The 25730-nt window shown below is 56.5% G+C and overlaps 3 protein-coding genes across 5 annotated transcripts; 2 read left to right on the top strand and 1 right to left on the bottom strand.

The window, feature by feature from the left end:
• Positions 1 to 727: 727 nt before the first annotated feature.
• Positions 728 to 4609, top strand: BLOC1S1 (biogenesis of lysosomal organelles complex 1 subunit 1). Of its 2 annotated transcripts, XM_043890853.1 has the most exons (5): positions 838 to 859; positions 948 to 1146; positions 1863 to 1935; positions 4003 to 4135; positions 4407 to 4609. In XM_043890853.1, the coding sequence occupies exons 2-5, from the start codon at positions 1086 to 1088 to the stop codon at positions 4515 to 4517; spliced, it is 378 nt and encodes a 125-aa protein (XP_043746788.1). In that variant the 5' UTR covers positions 838 to 859; positions 948 to 1085; the 3' UTR covers positions 4518 to 4609. The 2 variants fall into 2 exon arrangements, with proteins under 2 accessions (XP_043746779.1, XP_043746788.1); XM_043890844.1 differs by having other exon boundaries at positions 728 to 1146.
• Positions 4610 to 4738: 129 nt separating this feature from the next.
• On the top strand, positions 4739 to 9150 carry RDH5 (retinol dehydrogenase 5). 2 transcript variants are annotated; one of them, XM_043890795.1, is made up of 6 exons: positions 4739 to 5001; positions 5216 to 5430; positions 5995 to 6322; positions 6485 to 6743; positions 8336 to 8499; positions 8763 to 9109. In XM_043890795.1, the coding sequence occupies exons 3-6, from the start codon at positions 6013 to 6015 to the stop codon at positions 8984 to 8986; spliced, it is 957 nt and encodes a 318-aa protein (XP_043746730.1). In that variant the 5' UTR covers positions 4739 to 5001; positions 5216 to 5430; positions 5995 to 6012; the 3' UTR covers positions 8987 to 9109. The 2 variants fall into 2 exon arrangements, with proteins under 2 accessions (XP_043746730.1, XP_043746738.1); XM_043890803.1 differs by having other exon boundaries at positions 4739 to 5430; positions 5976 to 6322; positions 8763 to 9150.
• A 1445-nt stretch (positions 9151 to 10595) lies between these two features.
• CD63 (CD63 molecule) lies at positions 10596 to 14485 on the bottom strand. Its single transcript, XM_043890831.1, has 8 exons — positions 13748 to 14485; positions 13077 to 13153; positions 11925 to 12113; positions 11685 to 11759; positions 11487 to 11582; positions 11245 to 11382; positions 10914 to 10997; positions 10596 to 10752 (listed from the first exon to the last, which is right to left on the bottom strand). The coding sequence occupies exons 2-8, from the start codon at positions 13140 to 13142 to the stop codon at positions 10687 to 10689; spliced, it is 714 nt and encodes a 237-aa protein (XP_043746766.1). The 5' UTR covers positions 13143 to 13153; positions 13748 to 14485; the 3' UTR covers positions 10596 to 10686.
• Positions 14486 to 25730: the final 11245 nt, after the last annotated feature.

Below are 25730 nucleotides of genomic sequence, written 5' to 3'. Positions count from 1 at the left end.
AGAATACCAAAGTTTTGCAAACAGCTTTAGATGGTTTAGTGCAGTGGTTCCCAACCCTTGGGGGCACACTACAATCACCAGAACCACTTTTTAAAAAATACTTGTACCAGGCCTCCATGCTCAGAGATTGATCACGAACCAAGGCATATTTTTTTTTTTAAACTTCCCCAACTGAGTCTAATGTTTAGCTAAGGCTGAGAACCACTGATTTAATCTAATCCTCTAATTTTACTAAGGAGAAAACCAACATCCAGAATGGATACGCAACTTGCCCAAAGCCACCCAGCATGTCGGTGCACGGTGCACCAAGAAAGAATGCTGTAACAGCAAGCACATGTTGGTGATGTTTATAATTTTTCCTTGTTGGGGTTAATCCCAGAAACACTTCTTTAGTTCAGAGAGGTGTTATATAATTTACCTTCTACTTTGGCAGCAGCACTTGTTCTGCTGGTAAGACTGAAATAAATGGGTTCGCATTCCCTGACCACAAAAGGACAGAGATGGAATGGCACATTCACCACACATAGCCAGCCAAATTAGCAAAGCTCCCTAGGAGGCCGCTGGAAATGCCTAAAATGCTGAGGGACTCTGGCGGAGTGGCGAGAAGAGAGAGGACAGCATTCCCCTTCTAGAGGGAGGAGCTGAGGACTCACTGAGAACCGGCCAGAGCTGCCAGGAGGAAAAGGCCAGGGAAGGAAAAGAATTTCAATGAGCCCTGGGAACCTCTGCTCCCGCAACAACCGACCCACGATAGACAGCCTGGCAACAACGACCCTCCCAGGATCCTGGGATCCAGAGGAGATTAAAAACTGTTCTGCAATCTGAGTACTAAAGAAAACGTCTTCCCACACTGACCAAAGTGAGTTCCCAATAAAGCTCACAAGAGCTCACCTGCCCCGACTATCACCTCCCTTCCCAGCCAAGATCCTGACCACCGACCACCCCAGGTCTCAAGAGGAGGGCGGTTCCGGGCCTCACGTGACATTGCGGCCACGTGACCCCGGCCCCGCGGGAGCCGAGCGGTGAGTCCAGTTCCGCGAGTCGGAGGCGGGCCGGGCACGCCCTGCCCCCAGCGCGCCGCGACCATGCTGTCCCGCCTGCTGAGAGAACACCAGGCCAAGCAGAGTGAACGCAAAGAGCTGCAGGGTGAGCCGCATGCCCAGCCCGCCGTTTTCTCTCCCTCCGCGGCCTCGCCTCAGCCCGGAGCCTGGATCTCGAGTAACGGCCCGGATCCGGGGAAGGGCGCGGGTTACGGGGAGGAAATGACAGGAGCTTTGGTGGGGGGCAGTTCAGTCCCCGGCCGATGGCCCCGGTCCCTTCAGCATAAGCGTCCCCCTAGGCAACGCCCCCAGCGCCCAGTCCTCAGTGTCCCAGCCCCGCCCCCTGCCCACGGAACGCTGCGCCGATTGGTCCAGGGAGCCGCTCGTCCCGGAAGTGGGGCGGAAACCTCCCGAAGAGAGGAGGGTGTTGAGGACCCGACAGGACTGGGATTCCCGGAGGCCTGAAACTGCCGAAATGGGGATGGGGCCCTTGTGTCCTGAATCTAGGCTGGGAACCCCCGACTTACCAATCTTTAGGCCAGACCAGTGGGGGAAATGTGCCCGAGAGTCTGGAGTCCTGGTCGCTGCCAAGGACTCAGCGTCCCTGGGCGAATCGCTTCCCTTCTCAGGCCACCAGTTTCCTCACCTCGAAAATGAAAGGGCTTGCTTTATGTTTTGCAAGGCCCTGTCAGCTCTGGCACTCTGGAATGACTTCAGGTGTTCCCATAGCTAGCAGAATAGTAATGAATGGGTGGGGAACCTTAAGCATCACTCCTCAAAAAACCGAGTCTCCTGTCTAATCCCTTTCCCCCCTCCACCCAGAGAAGAGAAGGCGGGAGGCCATCACTGCAGCGACCTGCCTGACAGAAGCTTTGGTCGATCACCTCAATGTGGGGTATGAACCTCTTCCCATCAACAGGAACACCCCTCCACCCAAGTTTAGGCACTGGCCTAGCCCTCAGGCTGCTCATGAGGGGATGAGCTGTTCCTCTCATTCCCCTTCCCTCCCCCACGCAGCATAACTTCTATGGAGAGAGTCTTGAGTCAGCTCTGACCCCTAACATTGGGCAGGGGGAGCAGCTGTGGCCTGTGGAGAAGCAGCCAGATTTCCCCTTCCCAACAATAACCTCCCTGGCGCTCACGACTTGATGCCATCTGGCCATGTCCCTTCACCCCTCCAAGTCCAGCTGTCACTTCCAGTGGGAGGGAGAGCACCATCCTTCCCCACAGCTTCCCACCCTCTCCTTCTGCACATCCCACCCTCTGGCAAGTCTGGAGAGCAACTGGCAGGAAAGAGATGACACAGCTGGTGAGGGTGAGGGCAGAACCTGTGCCAGGAGCCACCGCAGAGCCAGGCTGACACTCCCCCATCCTTCCGGGTCTCCAGAGACCACCCCTTGCTCCCATCCTAAGTAAGGATGCCAGTAATGACCAGATACATGGGAAGGAGTAGCGAACATTGTCTCTTGATCCTAAGTGACCCAGAAAAGTGCAGAGATGATGATTTGATAGCCAGGCCATCTGTTGGGAGAAAGGAGGCAGTGTGATCCCTTCTACCCAGGGCAACTGGCATAGCTTGGTGGTGAATTCAGAGACTGAGTCACCCAAATGAGCCAGGCAGGGACGATCATCTTCATTGCTCATCTTGGGCAGATTAGGGGAAGAGAAGGCTGTGGTTGGGACCTCTGATCCCCCCTCCAGTTCTCCCCCTCCACTCAGAGTGAATGAGAGAAAGCAGAAGCTCAATGGGAAACATGGGGATTTCAGGAGCTCCCAGGGGAAACGAAGCATTGGGAGCCCCCTGCGATTACTGTTTCAGCTCCTGTAACACCCCGCGCTGTGACCCAGCTGTCTCGCAAAGAGAAGGGGCAGGGCCGGCGCCTCCTGGGCTCTGCTGTGAGGTTGGCCCGGGCTTCTCCCGCTTCACTTGCTTTGCTTGGGGCCACCCTATGTCCAGCTTAGAGGGCAGCTAAGCCAAAGCCAGATTAGAAAGCCTTTTGTGTTGCTGCCCACAGCTCCTCTCATTCCCGGGAGAGGAAAACAAAGGCTCAGTCTGTCTCAGCGCCTGTCAGGTGTCCTTCCCACTCTCTGGAACCCACCCCCCACCCCGCAACCCCCTTGCTCCCCTCCAGCCCCCACAGATTCCAGTGGGGGGGGCACCGGATGTGGAGTCTCCCAGCTGACTTAGAGCTTTGGTGTGGAGAATGAAAGATTCATCAACCAATTAGGGAGAACAATTGTTGCACAATTATTGCGAGGGTGGGAGTGAGTGGGCAGAGGACTGGGGATACCAGCCTCGTGGCAGTAATGGAACTGCAGCGAACCGTGATTGAGGAGAAAAGAAAGACTATTGCCTAGGGCAGAAGGAAGAGAGAGAGAGCACGTGTGTGTGTTCGTTCATCTGTGTGGGCGAAAGGAGGATTGGGAGAGAGACAGAGCCAGGAAGCAGCCCTAGGGATGTCTTCTCTTGACCCTAAGTTCCTGGGGAGGGGGTTGCTCTCCCATCCCACCCTGGGTTCAGGGAGGGGCCCGATTTCCCTTCCCAACTTCTTGCACGGATCCCTGGCCTCCCAATCATTGCCAGATGTGTCCCTGCTGCTGGATTTTCCCAGCTTCCCCACGGCCCCTTCTCCCTCCCAGCTTCTTCCCCAGTGGTACCCTCTCCACCCCGCCGACCATGTGCACCCTCCCTTCTCTCCCCCAGCCTTGGGAGCTCCTTTCAGGGCAGGAAGTGGTCTGTATCTAGTTAGCTATCCTGGGAATCCTGGGAGTGGAAGGAAGGGACTGGGCTCACTTGCGTGCATTCGTAGTCACTTGCCTTACATCCAGGAATGGCCGAAATCCCAAGGTTCTCTCCAGCCTGACTCCTGAGCAGCCTGCCACTGCAGCCCTGGGATGTTAGTCCTGGAGACCACTCCCCACCAGGTGGGTGAGATGGCCTCCCCCCTCCTCCAACCTCTAGCGTGGCCCAGGCCTACATGAACCAGAGGAAGCTCGACCATGAGGTGAAGACCCTGCAGGTCCAGGCAGCCCAGTTTGCCAAGCAGACCGGCCAGTGGATCGGGATGGTGGAGAACTTCAACCAGGCACTCAAGGTAAGCCACACTGCCTGCCTCACCAGCCTCATCCTGTGACCCCACTGACTGTGCCCTCAGGGGCTCCCCTCTGGCCTGGGGTTAAGAAGGAAGTGGGGATAGTCCCAGAAAGCCCAGAAGTCCACGGCTTCAGTGCCATGGAAGTTAGAGGAAGAGGTAAAAGCAGCTGGTGAGTTCAAGCAAAGGCCTTTCTAGGGGATGGATGGAATGTGCCCCCATCCAGCCCCTGGAGCCACACCCCACCCACCCTGACTCCTGGGCTCCCTTCCAGGAAATCGGGGATGTGGAGAACTGGGCTCGGAGCATCGAGCTGGACATGCGCACCATCGCCACGGCACTGGAGTACGTCTACAAGGGGCAGCTGCAGTCGGCCCCCTCCTAGCCCAGCTGCCCCCGCTTTCCCCGCTTCTCCTGCTTGCCCCAGGCGGGCGGGAGGGAGGCTGACAGCCCCTGAATAAAACACAAGCCTCCGTTTCCCTGTGTTTGTCTCGAGGAACTACTAGCTTAGTGTGGGGGGCGGGGATGGAAGAGTCAAAGGCTCTTCCTCTTAGAGACGCTACCTTTTGGGTGTCTCTTTCGGGTAGGGACGGGGACTAGCTTCCTCTAACAGTCTCAAGTCTCTTCTCCTCCTCGGGCCTGGTACCTGTTGCAGGTACCTTCCGGGTAAGCAGACGGTGGGCATTCCCCACCCCTCCCCAGGGAAGGGCAGTGGGCCCCATCCCAAGCCTCCCAACCCAGGACTTCCATTTCTGGCAGAGGAGAAATGAGACGGGGAGCAGGCCTGGTCCAGCTCTGGCTCTCTGCCTCTCCGCGTGCTCACGGCCTCTCCCAGCCTGGTGCTAAGCAGTGTCATGAGTCTGGACCAGGTGGGAGATTAACTCTTGGGTGTGGGAGCACTTCAGGGCAGGGAGGGGGCGGACTGACAGGTCCAAGGTTACCAACAGAGGGGGGCAGCTGCCATCCTGGACAGATACCCTCGTCTTAAGAATCCGTGACAGAGGGAGCCAGGAAGCCCCACTAGAGAGGACCGAGCCCGGGGGGAACTGGGCGCTGCTGGCTGGTGCCAAGTCCCGGCTTCAGCCCGCAGGCCCGGCTCCCCTGGCTCCTCCTCCCGCACCCCCGCCAGCCCCACGTGCACTTAATACTTCTGACACCCAGTCCGCCCGCCACGGACTGTGGCCTTGGCTGTAGCTAGTGTGGGAGCCCGGGAGGACCTGGACCACAAGTGTCTCAGGCAGAACCAAAGGAGCAGCTTCAGGTGCCGTAGTAGCCGCCAGCAGCTTTCCCCCGAGGAGGTAAGCAGGGTACTGGGGGAGGGGTGGGCAGCGGCCACGAGGAGACCAGTGATACTGATAGCTCACCGCCTGGAGCTTCTCACCTGTCCCCTCACACTTGACCCCCTCTGATCCTCCACGGCTCCCAGGTGGGCATGCTGGGTGTTAGCCTACTTGGTAGATGAGAAAACAAGTTCAGAGCCACAGGGCACGCTCAGCCTCACACAGTGAGTTTGGAGTCTCCAGGACTAGAGTGCAGGGACCCCTTACGTGTTTCCAAAACCAGGGCTCCGCTGGCTAAGAGCTAAGAGGTGACAACAGACAAGACCCCTCTGCTCCCATGCAGCTGGTCTGCGCACAGGACCCAGCTCGCCTTTCAGTTCAGCTGCCCACAGACACAGGGTCTGCCCAGACCTTCACTTCACTTAGAACCACAGTTTGTCTGCAGGTTATCTGCCAAGCAGGTAATTTGTCAATTTGCTCAAACCAGAGACTTCCAGCTAGTCAGGGATCTGAGGGGTGAGGGCCGGCAGGCCAGCGTCAGCCAGACACGTCCCCCTGCCCAGCCTGGGCTGCCGCCTGCAGGTCACCGGGGCCCCGGCCATGTGGCTGCCTCTGCTGCTGGCGGTCCTGCTCTGGGCTGCGCTTTGGTTGCTCAGGGACCGGCAGTGCCTGCCGGCCAGCGACGCTTTCATCTTCATCACCGGCTGTGACTCGGGCTTCGGGCGGCTCCTTGCTCTGAGGCTGGACCAGAGAGGCTTCCGAGTCCTGGCCAGCTGCCTGACACCCTCGGGGGCGGAGGACCTCCAGCGGGTCGCCTCCTCCCGCCTCCACACCACCCTGCTGGATGTCACAGATCCCCAGAGCGTCCGGCAGGCAGCCAAGTGGGTGGAAACACATGTTGGGGAAGCAGGTGAGTGTGGCAGGGGCCACGGGGGCAGGCGTGAGAGGTGTGCACACACAGGGGCTGTGGGAAGCCAGAAGGACTGTGTGGGGGTAGCAGGGCTGAGCCTCCCGGGAAGGAGAGGGGCCATGGGAATGCCTCCCCGACCCCACGCCTCCCATGCCCCCACAGGGCTTTTTGGTCTGGTGAATAACGCTGGTGTGGCTGGCATCATTGGGCCCACCCCATGGCAGACGCGGGAGGACTTCCAGCGGGTGCTGAATGTGAACACGCTGGGCCCCATTGGGGTCACCTTCGCCCTGCTGCCCCTGCTGCTGCGGGCCCGGGGCCGAGTGGTCAACATCAGCAGCGTCCTGGGCCGCCTGGCCGCCAATGGAGGGGGCTACTGCGTCTCAAAATTTGGCCTGGAGGCCTTCTCTGACAGCCTGAGGTGAGGGGGCAGGGACTCCGCTTCAACTCAGGGGGGCCTGCTCAGCCAGCAAATCAGCAGCTGCCCACCACATGGCAAGGGAGAGTTTAGGGCTTAAGAGACAATTTAGGGCTCGACTTCCTGGGTTCAGACCCCAGCTTTCACTCATGTGAGCTTGGTGACCTTAGTCACTTACTGTTTTTTTCCCAGTTTGTTCCTCCTGTTAAATCACGATGAGGCCTGCCTCATGGGTGAGTAAAATGAGGGCATATGTGAGGCTCCAGCAGAGCCTGGTACATAGAAAATGCCCCCAGAATCCCACCCTCGTTAGTGTTTTGTTACTAATGGTAACCATTACTTACCATGAGTACCTTTACATAACACTTTCTCACTGAATTCTCCCTAAAATCCTGTAAGGCTAGGTGTCAACACCCGTCCCTGGTGGCTCAGACGGTAAAGAATCTGCCTGCAATGCAGGAGACCCAGGTTCAATCCCTGGGTTGGGAAGATCCCCTGGAGAAGGGAATGTCTATCCACTCCAGTATTCTTGCCTGGAGAATTCCATGGACAGCGAAGCCTGGTGGGCCACAGTCTGTGGGGTCGCAAAGAGTCGGACACGCGGAGGAACTAACACACACACACAAACACCCAAACTCACCCAAGATCACACAACGGTGGGGGCACCGGCACGTGCGCCGATAGAGCCTGGTCTCATGTCCTGCTGCCCCTGGTCTTTAAACAATAACCTCCAAAGTCCCAGGAGCACACAAAGGAGGCAGGACTTAGGAACAGGGCCTGAATTTGGAACAGACCTTTGGTTCCCTCAAGCTGAGCCCGCCTTCTGAAGGAAGCCTTCCTCTGTCACCATCACTCAGCAAATAGCAGCAATATCCACTTTTGTCCCTATGCCTGTCGTTTAATTTTCCAATCAGCATCCCAGAAATATACTTTCAACTTGGACTTGGGTAGTCTGTTCTGGGTACTCCCACTTTCCCCCAGCAAACACCAGTCTAATTTTTCCCCAGCAAAGATCCAGCACTTTGGACCCTGTGTTTTGGGATCTAGGGAACGTGATTCTTCCAGTTCAGGAGTTGGCAGATTGTGCTTCCAGGGCCAGATCTCTAGCCAGCTGCCTGCAAGCTAATAATGGCTTTTGTATTTTTAAATGGTTACACTATAATCGGTAATGTAAGTACCTACATAATATTTAGATCTGCAATGCTGAAAATATTTACTATCTGGCCCTTTAGGAAGTTTGCTGGTCCCTGCTCTAGGTGCTAGAAGGGAATACAAAAGAAAGAAAAGCCCAAATAAACCTTCTTGGGACTTCCCTGGTCCAGTGGTTACAACTCTCTGCTTTGACTGCAGGGGGCCCGGGTTTGAGCCCTGCTTGGGAAACTAATATCCTGCATGATACAACATGGCCAAAAAACAAAACCAAATGAACCTCCGCCTTCCCTCTGGCCCTCTTGCCCCTCAACTCGTGGCAGTGGGGATGTCTCTTCGTCAGAAATCCTGATCCTTTTCCCATCTCAGCATCCCTACACATGTCCCTGAGGGTCCTCTCCCTGTAAAGACAAGAACCCAGAAGCCTCCCTCTGCCCTCACTCCAGGCGAGACGTGGCTCCTTTCGGGGTGCGGGTCTCTATCGTGGAACCTGGCTTCTTCCGAACCCCTGTGACAAACCTGGACACTTTGGAGGCCACCCTGCAGGCCTGCTGGGCACGGCTACCTCCAGCCACACAGGCCCTCTACGGGGAGGCCTTCCTCGCCAAATGTGAGTAGCTGGGCCCACGAAGGGGCATATGAGGGGAAACAAGGGTGCCAGAAGGCCAGTCCCGCATCAGCCTGCTGGGAGGAGACATGCGGGGCAGTCAGGGAGGGGGTGAGGGAGAACGGGGTGCCATAGGAGAACACCCCAGCCATAGGCAACCTGCCCACACCCCGAACTGGGGACGGGACTGAGAACCCCACGAGACACAGCCTGGGGCGGGCTGGAGCAGGACAGGGGCCTGATCACAACCGTCTGCTGGGCTGCAGACCTGAGCGTGCAGCAGCGGATCATGAACATGATTTGTGACCCGGACCTGGCCAAGGTGAGCAGGTGCGTGGAGCATGCCCTAACTGCCCGTCACCCCAGAACCCGCTACAGCCCAGGCTGGGATGCCAAGCTGCTCTGGTTGCCAGCCTCCTACTTGCCAGCCAGCCTGGTGGATGTTGTGCTCACCTGGGTCCTTCCCAAGCCCGCCCAGACAGTCTGCTAAATCCAGCACTCCAGCAGGAGATGGTTGTTCAAGGCAAGGACTCTCATTTATTCTGTCTCCCACCCTGGTACTGCCTGGTGCCTGGCATATAACAGTCACTCAATAAATGTGTATTATTCAAAACAAAAGCACTGTGGGAGAGCAGAAGTGAGGGTGCACAGTGGGGTTCAGTCCAGTCGCTCAGTCGTGTCCAGCTCCTTGCGACCCCGTGAACCGCAGCACGCCAGGCCTCCCTGTCCATCACCAACCAACTCCCGGAGTCTACCCAAACCCATGTCCATCGCGTCAGTGATGCCATCCAGCCATCTCATCCTCTGTCCTCACCTTCTCCTCCTGCCCTCAATCTTTCCCAGCATCAGGGTCTTTTCAAATGCGTCAGCTCTTCACATCAGGTGGCCAAAGTATTGGAGTTTCAGCTTCAGCATCAGTCCTTCCAGTGAACACCCCAGGACTGATCTCTTGGATGGACTGGTTGGATCTCCTTGCAGTCCAAGGGACTCTCAAGAGTCTTCTCCAACACCACAGTTTAAAAGCATCAATTCTTAGGCACTCAGCTTTCTTCATAGTCCAACTCTCACATCCATATATGACTACTGGAAAAACCATAGCCTTGACTAGATGGACATTTGTTGACAAAGTGATGTCTCTGCTTTTTAATATGCTATCTAGGTTGGTTATAAGTTTCCTTCCAAGGAGTAAGCATCTTTTAATTTCATGGCTGCACAGTGGGAGACTGAGCCCATTTAACTCCTAACCTAGGCTGGGGCTTCCCTGGTGGCTCAGTGGTAAAGGATACACCTGTCAGTGCAGGAGACGCAGGAGACACGGGTTCACCAACCACCGCCACCTAAGCTGACATCCTCCAGGGTCTCTGGCGTGTTTAGTACCTGCAAAACATCTAGTACCCACAAGGGGGCGCAAGGGGTGGGGGGCGGCAGTCGTGCGTGTTTGAAGCTGCACCTAGAGACGTGGCCAGCAGAGGGCACTGTTGGATGTCTCCTTTCTGCGTGCAGTAACGTTGAGGTCGAGTGTTCTAGAGTGGGAATAGGGGTGTGGGGAGGTGGTGAAGAGGAGTCAAGGCCAAGCTGGGTGGTTTCCATGGAAAAACGGGCACCCACCTCTTAAATTCTTCTATTATCTAAGGTAAGTCAAGAAGGACATAAACTGGCCGCACAGGTATAAAAGTGACTTGTCACCGGCCTGAAAGAAGCCGGGCCCCCTTGAGGATTAGTTGGGCAGGAGTTGCTGGGACCTCAGAAGTGGGCAGAAGGCCAGGGAGGAGATGCCGATGGTGGATGTAGGCTGGCCTCTCCCAGGGAGGACCTTTGTAGGGAATCCCACTGACTTGGGAGATGGTTTCATGAACCCTTCCACACTGTGCCCGGCAGCACCGGGAGGGCCATGGGCCTCAACCTGCACTGGGTCCCCACATCCACTGCCAGACCAAAGAAAGCCTCACGCAAAATCCTCCTATCGCCCCACCCCCGCCCTCAAACAGGCCACCTTTCCCAGAGGTGCAAATAGAACAGGGTCCCAGAGGATGGGAACATGGATAAAGAGGGAGAAGGGATAAAGTATCACTGTCTAAGACAAACTAAGACTCCTTCTCTTTGGGGTCTGAAAAAATAATCCGTTTAATTGAAAAACCTGGCGTATATTGCCCCACTCCCCCGGATGAGGGGGCTGAGGAGACAGACCCCCTACATCACCTCATAGCCGCTCCGGATGCTCTTCACAAGGCAACATGCTAAGACAATGCCCAGGATCTAGAAGGACAGAGAGACGGGGGTGGAGAGGAGCCGGGGAGGCAAGACAGAGACCCACCCCGAGACCCCAGAGACAACCAGGGCTCCCCTCCACAGACCCGGCCCCTGCTCAGCACCCTCCTGCTGCCCCAAGTTCCCAGATGCCCATGGGTGCCACTCACCTCCACAAAGGCAATGCCCAGGGCCGCTGCAGCCACCACCAGCACATTCTTCCTCAGCCAGGCCGCAATCTTCTCCACACAGCCCTGGCGGGTGGCAGGCACACAAGACAAGACCCCGTCGGAAATTTCCCACATCCCCCTCCCCTGCCCACCTGGCTCCCCCACCCTCTGTCCCTTTCCCCCCATCCTCAGCATTACCAGATTCCCTCCCGATCCCTGACGCCCAGCTTCCCAGAGCCCCAACCTTCATCACCTCCACCCCGGTCCCTTTCACCTCCTGAAACATTTCCCAGCTTCCCCAAGTCCCCTACTATCTCAGCACCCTTCCTACCTCAACATGGATGTCCCTCACGGTGAAATTAACCCCACAGTTATTGGTGACATTGACGCAGCAGGAGTCCGGGACTCGATTGGTCATGGTCGGGATCTTCTCCCAGTCTGTGTAGTTAGCCGCCCCGCAGCACTTAAACTGCGGGAGAGCAGAGATGGGGGAGAGGCTGTTAAGTGACCCCATCTTCAACATGAAGGTAAGACTCTCCTTCTCCCACCCCTGCTCCCGGCAACCCCACTCACGTCTTTCTGCATCTCGTCCAGGATCGATGCCGTCTGGTTGTCTTTTGGATAATTCTGCATCTGCTGCCGGAAGTCCTTATTAAATTCTGATCTCACCTGGGAGTAGGGAGGAGCACCGTGGAGGTCAGAACTCAGGGCACCTGGGTCCCAGAGCAGCCAGGCCTCTGAGGCAAGGACTTACCCTCATTCCCCGCTTACCTTGTCTCTAAACACATAGCCAGCAATGGCTGCAGCCACTTCCACTAGCATGATAAGGGACAAGAAGATGGCAAACTGCAGGTGCGAAGGACAGGAGTCAGGTTTGGAGTCTGGGTGGGAGGGCCCTGCCGGTCTCAGGGACATTCACGGTGTCCCTCACCCACCCACCCCCCCAAACCCTGCCCAGAGAAATGCCCTTCCGGCAGCCCCAGGCACCCTCGCTGGCCCACCCCCACTCACCGTGATCATAAGACAGTAGTTCTCCTTGCAGGCTCCACAGCAGCCCACAAAGGCCACCAGGAAGAGGAAGGCGCCCACTGCGATAATGACCACCGGCAGCAGGAAACCAGGGGTGGCCCCGTGGGTGATGGTCTGATTCAGGACGAGGTGGGTCCCGACACCCACCGCGATCAGTCCCACCGCACAGGCCTGTGAGGAGGAGGGCAGGTCAGGACTCAAGACCCACCACCCACCAGCCCCCCACGGTGGAAGGCAGCGGGTGACCCAGGACACAGACGGAAGCCCACTCCAGAGAGACCGATTCTTACACCACCAGGAAACTTCTGACAGTGGAGGAGGAGGCTGACCCATCCTTGCCCCACCGTGAGGGCTAGGCAAACTGTTCAGGGCTCTCTGAGAAAGCCATCAGGAGGAACCACACCTTCCTTCAAGCAACTCGTCACCAAATGCAAAAAAGAGAAGTTTCCAGTAAGCCTTGATCCGAGGACACACAGGCCTCACAAGACAGCAGTGCTTCCTTTGAGCCTCTTCCTACGGGCCTCCAGGGCTCCCAGAATTGCCCTCTCACTATCCCCATCAGCGACCACGTCCTCACCCGCTGTGAGGAGGGCGCCTCAGGCCTGCTGGGCCTGGGAGAAGGGAGGGGTTACAGGGGTCAGAGTGGCCGATCCCTCCCTGGACAAATTAGCCTCTCAAGCCAGGAGCCCGGGACTGGAGCCACAGAGGTGGGCAGAGCCCTTACCCACCCCGAGCGGCCGGCAGGGGCGAGGAGGAAATGAGCGGGATGGAGGGAGAGAGAGAACAGAGAAGCAGGGAGCGGAGGCACACCCGAGGCGAGGCGCGGGCAGGCGATAGCATCAGAACAGGCGGTTGGCTGGTTGCCCCACTGCCCCATATCACAAGAGGCTGGGTCACCAGACAGGAAGGGCCCGGAGGGCTCGCGGAGGAGACCGGCCATTGTCGGCCCACACCAGCCTCAGAAGTTCCCGAAAGCGGGAGGAGGGGACGGCCGCGCTGGCTTCGGCTGCTGCCAGGGCTTTTTCCCTCCCACATCTGGTCTCCAGCTGCCTTGATCGTTGGCCCCTCAGCCCTCCGGAGCCGGTCGCCCCGCACCCTGCCAGCGCGCCCCCGCCGGCCCCGCTCCCCACTCACGCAGAAGGCCAGCAGGAGAACGTAGAGCAGGAACTTGACACATTTCATTCCTCCTTCCACCGCCATGGCTATCGGGCCTGGGCCAGAGGGGCGGGCAGGGGGATCAGAGCCGGTCGAGGCGGGATCCCGCTTTCCGAGCGCCCCGCCGGCCCTCGAGACCTCCCTTGCGCGGCCCCCATTCCCGGCCCCTCCCACCCGGAAACCCGCGGTCAGATCCACGTCTTCCAGCCCCTCTGCCACCCGCAGGAGAGGGGTGGGGGCGCCCGCCGCCAGCGCGGACCCCGCCCCGCCGCCTCCCGCGGCCCGGGGCCCGGCCGAGGGCGCCGGCAGCGGCCAGCACCGAACGCCCACCCTCCGCCCGGCAGCCCCCAGGTGTTAAACACCCCCCTCCACGCAACCAGGCACGGAAAACTCTCCTCAGCCCCAGCCCGACCCGCGGGCCCTTTCCCCTGGGTTCTGATCACCGACGAGCAGAGATGCGGCCGCCGCCCCCGCACCCCAGCGCGTCCCGGGCCTCCGGAACTTCACCGAGTTGCAAAGTTGCGAGGGCCTCGGGAGCGGCGGGGAGCGCGGCGGGTCTTCGGAGGCCTGGGGCGAGCCCCCGAGCTGGGGGCGACCGGTGACCCCCCTCCCCACGCCCCGCCGCAGCCTCGCGGGCCCCGCGGCCTCACCTGGGATCCCGGAGGCTGAGTGCTGCTCTCCCGCCGCCGCTCAGGGGCTCTCTGGCTGCGCCCCCCGGCTCCGGCCCCGCCCGGCGCGCGGCCCCGCCCCGGCTCCAGCCACAGCCCCCTCCCCCCCGAGTGGCCTCCAGCCTCCCTCATGTGACGCGGGAACAGCTGCGGCCTGAGTCACTGGGCTCACAAGGGGAAGGCCAAGCCCCCCGCCCGGTCGAGGCCACGTGGCCCCCGCCCGGGAGGCAGCGCCCACCCCCACCAGGCGAGGGCACCCAGGACAGGGCCTTGGGGCCTGAGGTCCTTCTGGCGCCCCCCGAAAGGGGCCACCTCGGGGCAGGAGAGCGGGACCCGGCGCTGCCTGCATCTCTCTGGCTCAGGGAAAGGGAAGAGACGCGAGAAAGCCAAACGAGGGAGGAGCCGCCCGGAGTTACTCTCTGAGCGCCGGGTCCGGCTGCAGAGCTGAGGCGAGATGACTAGATGGTCTTCAGAAGGCCGCCTCATCCTCCACCCTGAGCCCACCCTCTTCCTCTCGCTCCAACTCCTTTCCAGCCCGCCACCCCTGCCCCAGAGTCAACAGAGGAAGCTGCTGGCTCTCTGGGATCTGGTGGGGCCAGAATAAACTTTAGGAAAGGCACCAGCCTCACAGCCTCCAGCGTTCTAGACTGGGTGTTCCTGGCCCCCTCTCTTAACCCCTCCTCCGTTTTCTGGGGCTCCAGAGTATTGAGCCGAGTAGAGAAAGCCCTTCCCAACACCGTGTCTCCCAGCCAATCAGGACACGTCAGAGTCAAGCTCCTCCCTCTGTGGAGGGTGGCCGAGGTGGGCTCCCAGCCCTCCAGGATCTCCCTGTTGCCATGGAGGTTTGGGGGCTACCCTCACGCGGGCATGGCATATATCCCCTGGATTGCCCCATTCCATCCTGGCGGACAGTCCAGAGGGCAAGGCCAAGAGAGGACTGGAAGGTGAGGGGGTGGTCTCAAGCTGCCTCCCTCCCTTTGAGCCATGGTGGTCCCCAGGAGCTCTGTGAACAGTTCAAGAACAACCAGCCACGACAACCTGCCCACCCCGCCTGGGCCCCGGCCCATAGAGTCTTCTCATCCAGCCTGAAGAAGCATTTCCTGAGCCTCAGTATATGTCAAGGAAAAAAACTAAGAGCAAAAGGAAGGCAGTCTGGGCTGGGCCAGGAACCAGCTTCCAGGATCATAATCTTCCAGTAAGACACACCCAGGCTCTTCTGGACCTTGCATGCATGCGTGCTAAGTCGCTTCAGTCCTGTCCAACCCTATGCAACCCCATGGACTGCAGCCCACCAGGCTCTTCTGTCCACGGCACTCGCCAAGCAGGAACACTGGAGTGGATCGTCATGTCCTTCTCCACTTCTGGACTTTGTTTCCCAGTTATCACCGCAGGTGGGCTGTGCAGGAGGAGCCAAGATGCTGAAGAAAGGAGTATTCATCTGTTTCTGCCAGCCATGTGCTGGGCACAGGGCCAGTGAGGCAAGAGAATGGGTGGCCCCATCCTGTGCCAGCAGGCAGAAGCAAGCCCACACTGTGAACAGAGGCAGAAACCCCTGGTGGCAGCTGGGTGAGCTCAGAGGGAGGGACAGGTGGTGCCTCTGCCCCAGAGAAAAACAAAAAGGAGTGAATTTCACCGAGGTGCTTGGTGCTCCCTGAGGTGTGTGTGTTAGTCACTCAGTCGTATCCGGCTCTTTGTGACCCTATAGACTGTAGCCCACCAGGCTCCTCTGTCCATGGGATTCTCCAGGCAAGAGAATGGAGTGGCTTGCCATACCTTCCTCCAGGGGATCTTCCTGACCCAGGGATTGAACCTGTGCCTCTTCTGTCTCCTGCATTGGCAAATCGAGTTCTTTACCACTCGTGCCGCTTGGGAAGCCCCACTCTCTGAGGTGACCTTAGACAATAAAAGGGCAGTCGCTCAGTTCCAGGGACAAGGAAAGGGCCAAGTGTAAAAAGGATTAGTTCTAAAAGTCCATGGCAGGAACTTTCCTGGTGGTCCAGTGGTTAAGAATCTGCCTTACAAGCAGGAGACACTGGTTCGATCTCTGGTGCAGGAAGACCCCACATGCCACGGGGCAGCGAAGCCTGCGTACCGTGACTGCTGCAGCCTGCACTCGCTAGAGCCTGTGTTCTGCAACCAGGGAAGCCAGTGCGATGCGACGCCCACACACCACAAGCAGAGAAAGCCCACAGGCAGCAGTGAAGACCCAGCGCAGCCAAAAATAAATCAATTTAAAAAACAAAGCCCTTCCAGTGCCTGGGCACGGGCACGAAAGACCCCGCATGGCATATTGGGGTTGGCTGGCTCACAGGCCTGGGGAAGGCTCTGGTGACAGATGGTGGGTAGAGAGCCGGTCTGCAGTCACAATTCAGAAACTTTGGCTACCAAAACACCAAGCATGACGCTTGGTCTTTGACTGAATCTTTGCCTGAACAAACCGACTATGAAAGACATTTTAGGAAGAACTTGTCATCCAGTTGCTAAGTCGTGTCTGACTCTTTGTGACCCCATGGACTGCAGTCTACCAGGCTTCCCTGTCCTTCTCCATCTCCTGGAGCTTGCTCAAACTCATGTCCATTGAGTCAATGATCCCATCCAACCATCTCATCCTCTGTCACCCTCTTCTCCTCTTGCCCTCAATCTTTCCCAGCATCAGGGTCTTTTCCAGTGAATCAGCTCTTCTCCACAGGTGGCCAAAGTATTGGAACAACTAGGCAAATCTGAATATAATTGAAGAGATTAGACATGAGAAAATAATGTTATTAAATGATGGTGTGATTATATAGGAAATTTTCTCTATTTTTTTAAAGATGCATACTAAAATATTTCAGGGTGAAATGTCACATCTGTAATTGACCTTGGAATACTTCACAAAACAATTGATGAAGTGAAAAGAAGACAGTCTGACGTGTACACCCATGACTGATTCATGTCAATGTATAGCAAAAACCACTACAATACTGTAAAGTAATTAGCCTCCAATTAAAATAAATAAATTAAAATAAAAAGACAGTCTGGGTGACATGACTTAAGAACCTAGTGGCTATGTAGGGTTGTGTTCTCAAGGCGAAGGGGAGGGTGGGAAATTACCAAGAGGGCAAATCTCCAGCCAACCTCCGGCTGAAAGGAGGAGGGATGAACGCTGGCACATCTTGGTCCAAAGCAGAGCTGATGAAGGCCAGAACCAGGGAAAGGAGGGGAAATCCTTGGAAAGGCCTTTCAGGGGTGACTGCCTACCTGTGGGAGCAGAAGAGGAAGTGGGAAGAATCTGAGATAATTTAGAGTTTCCAGACTTGGGAGCCCAAGGGAGGGGTGGTGGTCACCGAAGGTGGGAGGCACATAAGGTGCAGCTGGGTAGAGATGTCCCACCTGGAATTAGGAATGTGAGACTCAGGAAAGAGGAGTAGTCAGACTAGAGAGAGAAAGTGATATCGAAATTCACAGACAGGGCGTCCCTGGTGACTCAGGGGTAAAGAATCCGCCTGCCAATACAGGAGACATGGGTTCGATCCCTGGGTCAGGAAGATCCCCTGGAGAAGGGAATGGTTACCGACTTCAGTATTCTTGCCTGGAAAATTCCATGGACAGAGGAGCCTGGTGGGCTACAGTCCATGGGGTCGCAAAGAGTCAGACACGACTGAGCGACTAAACAGCAACAAATGCACAGAAGGGTGAAGGCCAGGGCAGGAGAACGCCGAGACAGGATCTCAGAAAACCCCTGCGTTTACCGAAAATGGGGGAGGGGCTGGTAGCAGCAAATGATCCGAAAGGGGATGGAAGTCGCAGAGCTGGACTCCCCACTCTGCCAGGCCCAGTGCTGGGCACTTAGACCCGTGAGTTCTCTTAATCCTAATGACCACCCAGCGAGGGCTGTGTCATTTGTCCTGTTTTGAAAGTGAAAGTGTTAGTCACTCAGTCCTGTCTGACCCTTTGAAACTTCATGGATTGTAGCCCGCCAGGCTCCTCTGTCCACGGAATTCTCCAGGCAACAGTACTGGAGCGGGTAGACATTCCCTTCTCCAGGGGATTTTCCCGACCCAGAGCACGAACCTGGGTCTCCTGCACTGCAAGCAGATTCTTTACCATCTGAGCAGAGATAAGGAAACCGGCTCCGAGACAGGGAGTGACATGCCCTGAGTCCGAGCTAGTAAAGGGCATGGTTAGGGTTTGAGCCCAGATCTCTGGGGGTTCCAGAGCTGTTTCCTGCTGTTTCCTCTGTCTCGCTCTCTCAGAGGCCAAGAGAAAAGAGAACTTCAGAGCAGGAGGAGGGGACAGTGGCCAGAAGCACTTAATAGTAAAGAAAGCTGAGACGCAAGAGAAGGCCATTGGATGGGGTGGCATTTTCCAGAGCAGAGCCAGGGCAGGATCGTGAGCACCCCCTGGGTGAGTGTGGAGGCCTCCAGGCAGGCGGGGGGCGGAGCTGGGAGGAGGGTCAGGAGGGTGGGACCCTCCTAGAGGAACGCCGGGGGAGGGCTGGGAACGCTGTGGCAGGGTGGAGTGCTAGCAGCAGCAGAAGGGAAAGGATGGGGCCGAGGAGACCCAGCGGAGCAGATCTGTGTGCCGCTGGAAGGGGGCCGCAAGGAAAGTCCATTCCTAGTCTCAGTCCTAGTCACGCTCACAGAGACGGCTGTTGTCATTGTTCCACAGGGTATACAGCTTCTGATTCGGAAGATGAAAAAAATCCGGAGATGGATGGTGGTGACAGCTGGCACAACACATGAATGTACTCAGAGCCACTGAACACTTTAAAAACAGCTAAAACGGTAAATTTTGTGTTGTGTCTATTTTAACACAGATTTTGTATTGACATTTCGTTGACTTACAGTGTTGGGTTAACTGCTGCTGTCCAGCAAAGTGATTCGGTTATACATGTACACATTCTTCCTTGTGTTCTTTTCCATCGTGGTTTATCCCAGGACATTGAACGCGGGCCCCTGGGCCGCACTGCAGGACCTTGTTGCGTATCCATTCTACATGTAAGAGCTCGGGGGATTCCCTGGCAGTCCAGTGGTTAGGACTCCGTTCTTCCCCTCCAGGGGGCACAGGTTTGATCCCTGCTCTGGGAATTAAGATGGCATCACGGATGCAATGGACATGAACTTGGGCAGACTCCGGGAGACGGTGAGGGACAGGGAGGCCTGGTGCACTGCAGTCCACGGGGTCACAGAGAGTCAGACACGACTGAGGGACTGGACGACAACTGGGAACAAAGATCCCACAGGACTCGACACAGCCAAGAGGGTAAATAAAAAGTGGGGGTGAAAAAGCTCACATCTGCTAACCCCAGCCTCCCACTCTGTCCCGCCCCTAACCTTCTCCCCCTTGGCAACCACCAGTATGTTCTATGTCACTGACACTATTTTTTAAAAAAGAATGGCCTACCCCGAGAGCCGGGAAAGTTGGCATAGAGCCCTGGGTACCTCTGAGTGGGGAGGCAGCTGACCTCAGACCTGGCCCTTCACATCACATCCTTCAGAGCTTCCAGCACCAACTTCAAAGGCTAGGGTCCAGAAATGTCACCTGACTAGCTGGACTTCCAGGGTAAAGAACCCGCATGCCAGTGCAGGAGACGCAAGAGACAAGGGTCGGGAAAATCCCCTGGGGGAGGAAATAGCAACCCACTCCAGGATCCTTGCCTGGAAAATTCCATGGGCAGAGGAGCCTGGCAGGCTACAATCCAAGAGGCCACAAAGAGTAGGAGATGACTAAGCAGCTGAGCACATACATACATACATACATACCCTCGATTAGCTCAGGCTTCTGTCCCCTGGGTGCCTGGCACGGGCGGGTGGTGGGTGAGCTGGGGTGGGCGTCTCCCCTCCCCCTCCCTACACAGCAGAACCACGCTGCTCTCTAGCTCTCCAACCAGAGCCAGCAGCGGGCATGGGGACCTCAGGTGTCCCCAGCACGGGTGGTGCCATCTGAGAGCACGTAGGCATCGCCCAGACCCAGTGCAATGCACAGCAGCTCACAGCCAGCGCCCAGGGCCACCCACAGCCCTGGGAGGAGGGAGACCTCTTCTCCCCTCCACTCAGCAGGCCCCTGGCCTGAGCCCCACTAGGAGGGGCCGGACCAGAGGTCAGGCTGCCAGGCTGGGTCCTCAGCTCTCTGCCCCCATTCTTACCCGCCCCCTCCCAGGTGCTCTGGTGGGAAAGGGAGGCCCCAGTGAACTCCTGCCTGTCGAGGCCCTTGGGGTAGGGGAGCGTGGGCGAGGGGCCAGAGGCATGAGGAAGGGGAGGACGGAGGAGAAGGGGAGCACTGTGGAGTGTGGGAGAGGAGTGTGGAGAGACAGGAGCAAACAGGAGGTGGAGGACAAGGAGAAGCTGGGGGAGCGGGCAGGGGAAACAGGGAGGGCGAGCTACAGGGTGGGGAGAAGGGAGCAGGAGGAGACAGGGTGGGGGAGAAGAAGGCTGCCCTCTTCACTGGGAGGACAGGAAGGGTGACGTGGGAACTTAAGGCCCAGAGGCTGGGTCTGAACTGGGGACCTGAGATTTCTGCCCAGAAGCCCTAGCTTTGGATAGGAGGGAGGTAGGGGTGCTTTGCGAGCAGCTCTCAGATCTCAGGGTTAGATCAAAACAAGGGCAAGGCTGAAGATGTTCTGATTGCCCGAGTCTGGGGGCACAGAGAGGAGACTCCAGTCCCTGTGGGGCCAACCCCAACCCAGGGCAAGACTAGCTCACCACACGATGGTACCCAGGTTGACATCACTGCCCAAGTCAGCTCACCTCCTCACTGCGAGGAAAGGAAGGCTCAGAGAGGTGAAGCCTGGACTCAAGCACAACCTGCAGGGGAGACCCAGGGTCCTGACACCGACTCTGGTGCCACACACACCACCTTCACCACCAGCACGCAGCACCCTGAGCTCAGAGGCCTCGGCGAGAGGCAGGCTCTGCCCCACACGGGACGGTGCCCGCCCCGAACCGCAGCTTTCTCCCACTTAGGCAGGAGGGAGACCACTCCCTTCCTCACAGCACAGGACAGCTGTGAGCATCAGAGGAGAATGAAAGGCAGAGTTCTGGTACCTTAAGTATTGTTGTTGTTCACTCCCTAAATCGGGCCCGGCTCTTTGTAACCCCATGCACGCCACACTCCTCTGTCCTCCACTATCTCCCAGCGTTTGCTCAAATTCATGTCTAATGAGTCAGTGATCTAACCATCTCATCCTCTGCTCCCTCTTCTCCTTTTCCCATCAGTCTTTCCCAGCATGAGGGTCTTTTCCAATGAGTCAGGTCTTCACATCACATGATCAAAGTATTGGAGCTTCGGCTTCAGCATCGGTCCTTCCAATGAATATTCAGGGTTGATTTCCTTTAAGACTGGTTTAATCTCCTTGCAGTCCAAGGAACTCTGAAGAGTCTTCTCTAGCACCACAATTCAAAAGCACCAGTTCTTTGGTGCTCAGCCTTCTTTATGGCCCAATGCTCACATCCATGCATGACTACTGGAAAAACCATAGCTTTGACTACATGGATCTTTGTCTACAAAGTGATGTTTCTGCTTTTTAATATGCTGTCCAACTTTGTCACAGCTTTTCTTCCTAGGAGAAAGCGTCTTTTAATTTCATGGCAGCAGTCACCATCCGCAGTGATTTTGGAGCCCAAGAGAATAAAACGTATCACTGCTTCCACTTTTTCTCCTCTGTGTACCACAAAGTGATGGCACTGGATGCCATGATCTTCATTTTTTGAGTGTTTAGTTTTAAGCCAGCTTTTTCACTCTCCTCTTTCACCCTCATCAAGAAGCTATTTGGTTCCTCTTCACTTTCTGCCATTAGAGTGGTATCATCTGGATACCTGAGACTGTTGATATTTCTCCTGGCAATCTTCATTCCAGTTTGTGATTCATTCAGCCTGGCATTTCACATGATGTACTCTGCATGTAAGTTAAATGAGCAGGATGACCTTAAAAATTATAAGTCTTAAATGAAATTACAGAACAGAAACAGACTTCAAGAATGAGCTTACAGTTGCCAGGGGAGCAGAGGGAGGCTGAGAGGAAGGGATAGTCAGGGAGGGTGAGATGGACATGTACACGCTGCTGAATTTAAAAGGTATAGCCAACAAGGACCAGCACAGCACGTGAAACTCCGCCCAACGTGTGGCCCCCGGCCAGGAGAGAGTTTAGGGGAGAATGGATCATGCATGCTTGAGTCCCTTCGCTGTTCCCCTGAAGCTGTCATAACATTGTTAATCGGCTAAACCTCAATATAAAATAAAACCTTTTTAAAAAAAGAATAATAACTCCTGATCATACCCTGTTTTTAGACTCATGGGAGTTCAAATGACTTTGCTTTGAGTAACACCTGGATGCCACCCCACTTTAGATGGCCAAGGAAAGGGTTGGGAGGGACAAGCCAAGCTCCTTCGACACCTCCTGCCCACCTTGGCCTTGGCCCGGGGTTCTAGTCCCAGCTCCGCCCCCCACCCCAGCCCCCACGGCCAGGCTGGATGCTCAGCACTCTGCTCTCTTTTTACCTGTTCCTTTCTCTGCTCCTGGGGCCCCCAGCACCTGACCTCTGGCCCCTCATTCTCCCCTGCCGGACTCCTGTCCCAACCTCCTCCCAGCCTCTGTCACTGTTACCAACAGGGTCAATCAGATGCCTGACGGGTGACTGGGCAGGTTGGGCGGCTCCAGCCTAATGGCTCTTCATGCACCTCCTGGGGCAAGAGCTCCCCGCTGTGTGGTTCTGGCTCCAGGGCCCGCCCAGGGGACAGAGGTCTCCGCTGAGAGTTGACACAACTATGTTTTTTCTGGGAGGGAGCAGATCAGAATCTGGGAAAAAGGAGGAAGAAGCGACGTGGGTCAGCCGGTTAGCCCAAACCTCTGCTCCTTGGGGCTGGGTCAGCTCACCCACCAGGGCTCAGTCCCCGGAGGAGCAGACTCTGTGCTCACACCCCTCCTTTTCTCGGGGCTGCAACTGGGATAGTGGTGCCTCCTGCCACCACGATAAGGCCACAGGACCAGCCTGGGCCCACCGCCCCCAGCAGGACCCCACCACTTGGGCCTGGGAAAGCAGAAACAGGAAAGAAAGATAGGGAGAGGTGGGCAGGCCCAGAGAGACCAAGAGTGAGAGTGGAAAGAGGGTGCACCCCAGGACTGGGAGGGCGCGGCCTGCCCGGAGAGGTGGCAGGGAGTGGAGAGCGGCAGGGGCACGGGAGGAAGACGTGGCTTCCCCACTTGTATCCCACCCACCTCCACCCCCAACCCTCCAAAAGCGAACTTTGGGTCCCTCCTCCCAACCTCCTACTTCTCTCACAGTGCCTCGGGGTCAAAGAGGTTAACACAGCTTCAGGAGATCCAGGGAGGATAATGATACTCTAGAATGTGGTGAGGGAGCCAATTGTAATTACACAGCCAGTTTCTCTCTGAGGGCTTCAGGGTATGTGGGCAGGGACCTGGGGGGATCCATTCCACCAGCAGACTCTCCCCAGCCCAGAATAGCCTCCTCACACCACCTCCCCAGAGGCTCCAGATGAGAAGGCCAGGAGGGGAAAGTCCCTCCCCACTAGGGAATCCCCCTCCCCAGCCGCTTCTCAATGGCCGAGCCCTCCCCGTCCTTGGAAGGAGCTGCAGTGCCAGGGAATGAGTCCACTGACCCTAGAATTAGGGCCTTTGGGAGGAAGAAGCAAGAAGAAGGGGGGTCAGGGGTCATGAGTTACCGCCCACTGAATCCAGCTCCGATGGACAAGGCGGTTTGGGTGTGGGGTGGCCCGCACGGTGGCAGCGCCCCTTTACCCTCAGAGTGGCTCCCCCAACCCGCTCCCACCCCTCCCGCCCCCGCCCCGTGCTGGAGTCTGCAACTCTGAGAGTGGGCCAGGTGCCCCTGGCCTAGAGCCCTGCTGACCTGGCTCCCAGGCTTTACAGCTCCTTTTCCTGACGATGTAACATAAGGGCCCCGCTACCCAAGGCTACAGAAGCACCTCTTTCCTCCGGCAGCTCCTGAAACCTCATCTCTGCTTCCCTCCGGGCAGCTCACACCCTTCAAAGCTCACTGCCTCCGGGTGGGCTCCAACCTACGTTTGCTATGAACCAGTCAGGACCTTAAAGGAGGCGGGACTGAAGGTTGCCTGGGTAACACCGGGAGAGGGGCACCCTTGGTAGGCAGACAGTTGCCTGGGAGACCAGGGCAGTGGGCGGGGCCACAAACCTCTGTTAGCTAGAGTTGTGGTGAGGAAACAGCTAAATGTCCACATCTCTCCTAACTCCTTTGCCGTAAAGCCAGTAGCGTTCCCTCCTCGGGATTGGGTCTAGAACAGCCGGAAATCTGAAGTTCCTGAAAGAGAACTCCCGGGGGTTACCTGCAACCCAAGGGAACCCAACCCAACATTCCCAAGCTTGAGGGAACTCAAGAAAAGAGGCAAGATGTAGGAGAGGGTGGAGAGAGGAGCAAGTCTTAATACACGATGATATAGAACTTCTCAGACTAGAAATCTAAAGTGAAAAATACGCCAAGTATGGGGGAGAAAAAAGGTCCGTTTTAGCCCCACTTCCAAGAAGCAGAAATTCCAGATTCTACCACCAGATGGCAGTCTTGCCCACTCATTGGATTAAATGCGGTCTTGGAATCCGCGGGAAGCCAGGAAGCAGAAATCCTTTTCTGTGTCACAAGTTCCCAACTCTTGCTCTCCAGTATTTGGCAGGTACCCATAACTCCTTCCGGCCATACGTATACAGTCCTCTTTCCCTAACGGGACTCCGACCAGAGCCAGAGAGCAGGATTCATTCATTCTTTATTCAAAGTCACTAAAGCATTCTTTGAAAAAATGTCTGGCTTTCTTGGATCTCACAGTGTGAGACTGATAAGTTGGGTGATAGTAATGACTAATTATCTCATTTAGAACTGGGTGTCAGGCAGTTAATCTTCATAACCTCATAAAATAGGCCCAGCATTGTCATCTCCACCTTACAGATAAGGAATCTGAGGCAGAGAGTCACGTTCACACAGCCAGAGAAGTGTGAGAGCTGCGTCTTAAACCCAGGCAGCCTCAGTCTGAGTCCAGAAGCTGTGTGAGTAAGCCCCACGTCACACAGGATGCAGATGGAGCTAGGAGAAGCATCCACTGTACACTTGGGAGTCAGGGATGGACTCCTGAAAGACATATCCAAAAATCTCACCTACACTGAGACCTGAAGAAAGAGTGGATTGAGCGGAGGGAGGGAGGGGATGGAGGGAGGAGGGGGAGCTGTTCCAAGAAGAGGAAACACTTGTGCCAAGATACTGTGGAGATGATCGAGAGAGGGCAAAGGCTACATCCAGGCTTCTGACCTAGATGACTGTCATTCACTAAAATGAAATCGCAGAATGGGGGCACAATTCAGGGGAGAGACGTTCTTTGTTTACCATATTTCATCTGTGATTGAGGGTGTTTCTAAATGGCAATATCAAGGAGGCATCTGGTCTGGAGTTTTGGCCAGGATTGTTTACCTGGTGTCCTACCTACTCTATATGCTCCCTGGGAAGCAGGGCTGAGTTCTTCCACTGTTGTTTGGCTGGTTCTTTGTCGCTGTTGTTCTTTCTTTGGCTGCACTGGGTCTTTGTTGCCGCACTGTCCCAGGCTTTCTCAAGTCACAGAGAGCAGGCTGAGGCTGCTCTCTGGTTGTGGTGCAAGAGCTGAGCTTCTCATTGCGGTTGCTTCTCTTGTCGCCTAGCACTCCAGAGCATGAGGCTCAGTAGTTGTGGCGCAAGGGCTACTAAGCTCAGCAGAGCGTGGGATCTTCCTGGACCAGGGATCAAACTCATGTCCCTTGCACTGGTAGGTGGGTTATTAACCACTGGACCACCAGGGAAACCCGGGAGTAAGTCTTGTTTTTCTTTGCATTTCCTAGACCTGCCACTAGCTACATGTTTGGTAGGGAAGTAAAAATTGGGCCACTTCCTCTGAGGAAGAGAGGTGACACCACCTCTGCTGTCAAGGAGTTTTGAATTTTGCTGAGGAAACGACATCAGAAAAACATTTTGGAGAAC

Source organism: Cervus elaphus, chromosome 3 (assembly GCF_910594005.1).
Source record: "Cervus elaphus chromosome 3, mCerEla1.1, whole genome shotgun sequence".
Lineage (NCBI taxonomy): Eukaryota > Metazoa > Chordata > Mammalia > Artiodactyla > Cervidae > Cervus > Cervus elaphus.
Note: the sequence above shows the minus strand (reverse complement) of the source record. Positions and strands in the feature narration are given on the sequence as shown.

Bases quoted from the DNA above. Each gene is read 5' to 3' on its own strand.
- RDH5 (XM_043890803.1), top strand. From the start codon at position 6,013: ATGTGGCTGCCTCTGCTGCTGGCGGTCCTGCTCTGGGCTGCGCTTTGG. The intron at 6,744-8,335 runs GTGAGGGGGCAG...CCCTCACTCCAG, and splicing joins GCCTTCTCTGACAGCCTGAG to GCGAGACGTGGCTCCTTTCG. The intron at 8,500-8,762 runs GTGAGTAGCTGG...GCTGGGCTGCAG, and splicing joins GGAGGCCTTCCTCGCCAAAT to ACCTGAGCGTGCAGCAGCGG.
- BLOC1S1 (XM_043890844.1), top strand. From the start codon at position 1,086: ATGCTGTCCCGCCTGCTGAGAGAACACCAGGCCAAGCAGAGTGAACGC. The intron at 1,147-1,862 runs GTGAGCCGCATG...CCCTCCACCCAG, and splicing joins TGAACGCAAAGAGCTGCAGG to AGAAGAGAAGGCGGGAGGCC. The intron at 4,136-4,406 runs GTAAGCCACACT...GCTCCCTTCCAG, and splicing joins ACTTCAACCAGGCACTCAAG to GAAATCGGGGATGTGGAGAA.
- CD63 (XM_043890831.1), bottom strand. From the start codon at position 13,142: ATGGCGGTGGAAGGAGGAATGAAATGTGTCAAGTTCCTGCTCTACGTT. The intron at 11,383-11,486 runs GTGAGTGGGGTT...GCTCTCCCGCAG, and splicing joins TGGACGAGATGCAGAAAGAC to TTTAAGTGCTGCGGGGCGGC. The intron at 10,753-10,913 runs GTGAGTGGCACC...CTGTCCTTCTAG, and splicing joins TGGGCATTGCCTTTGTGGAG to ATCCTGGGCATTGTCTTAGC.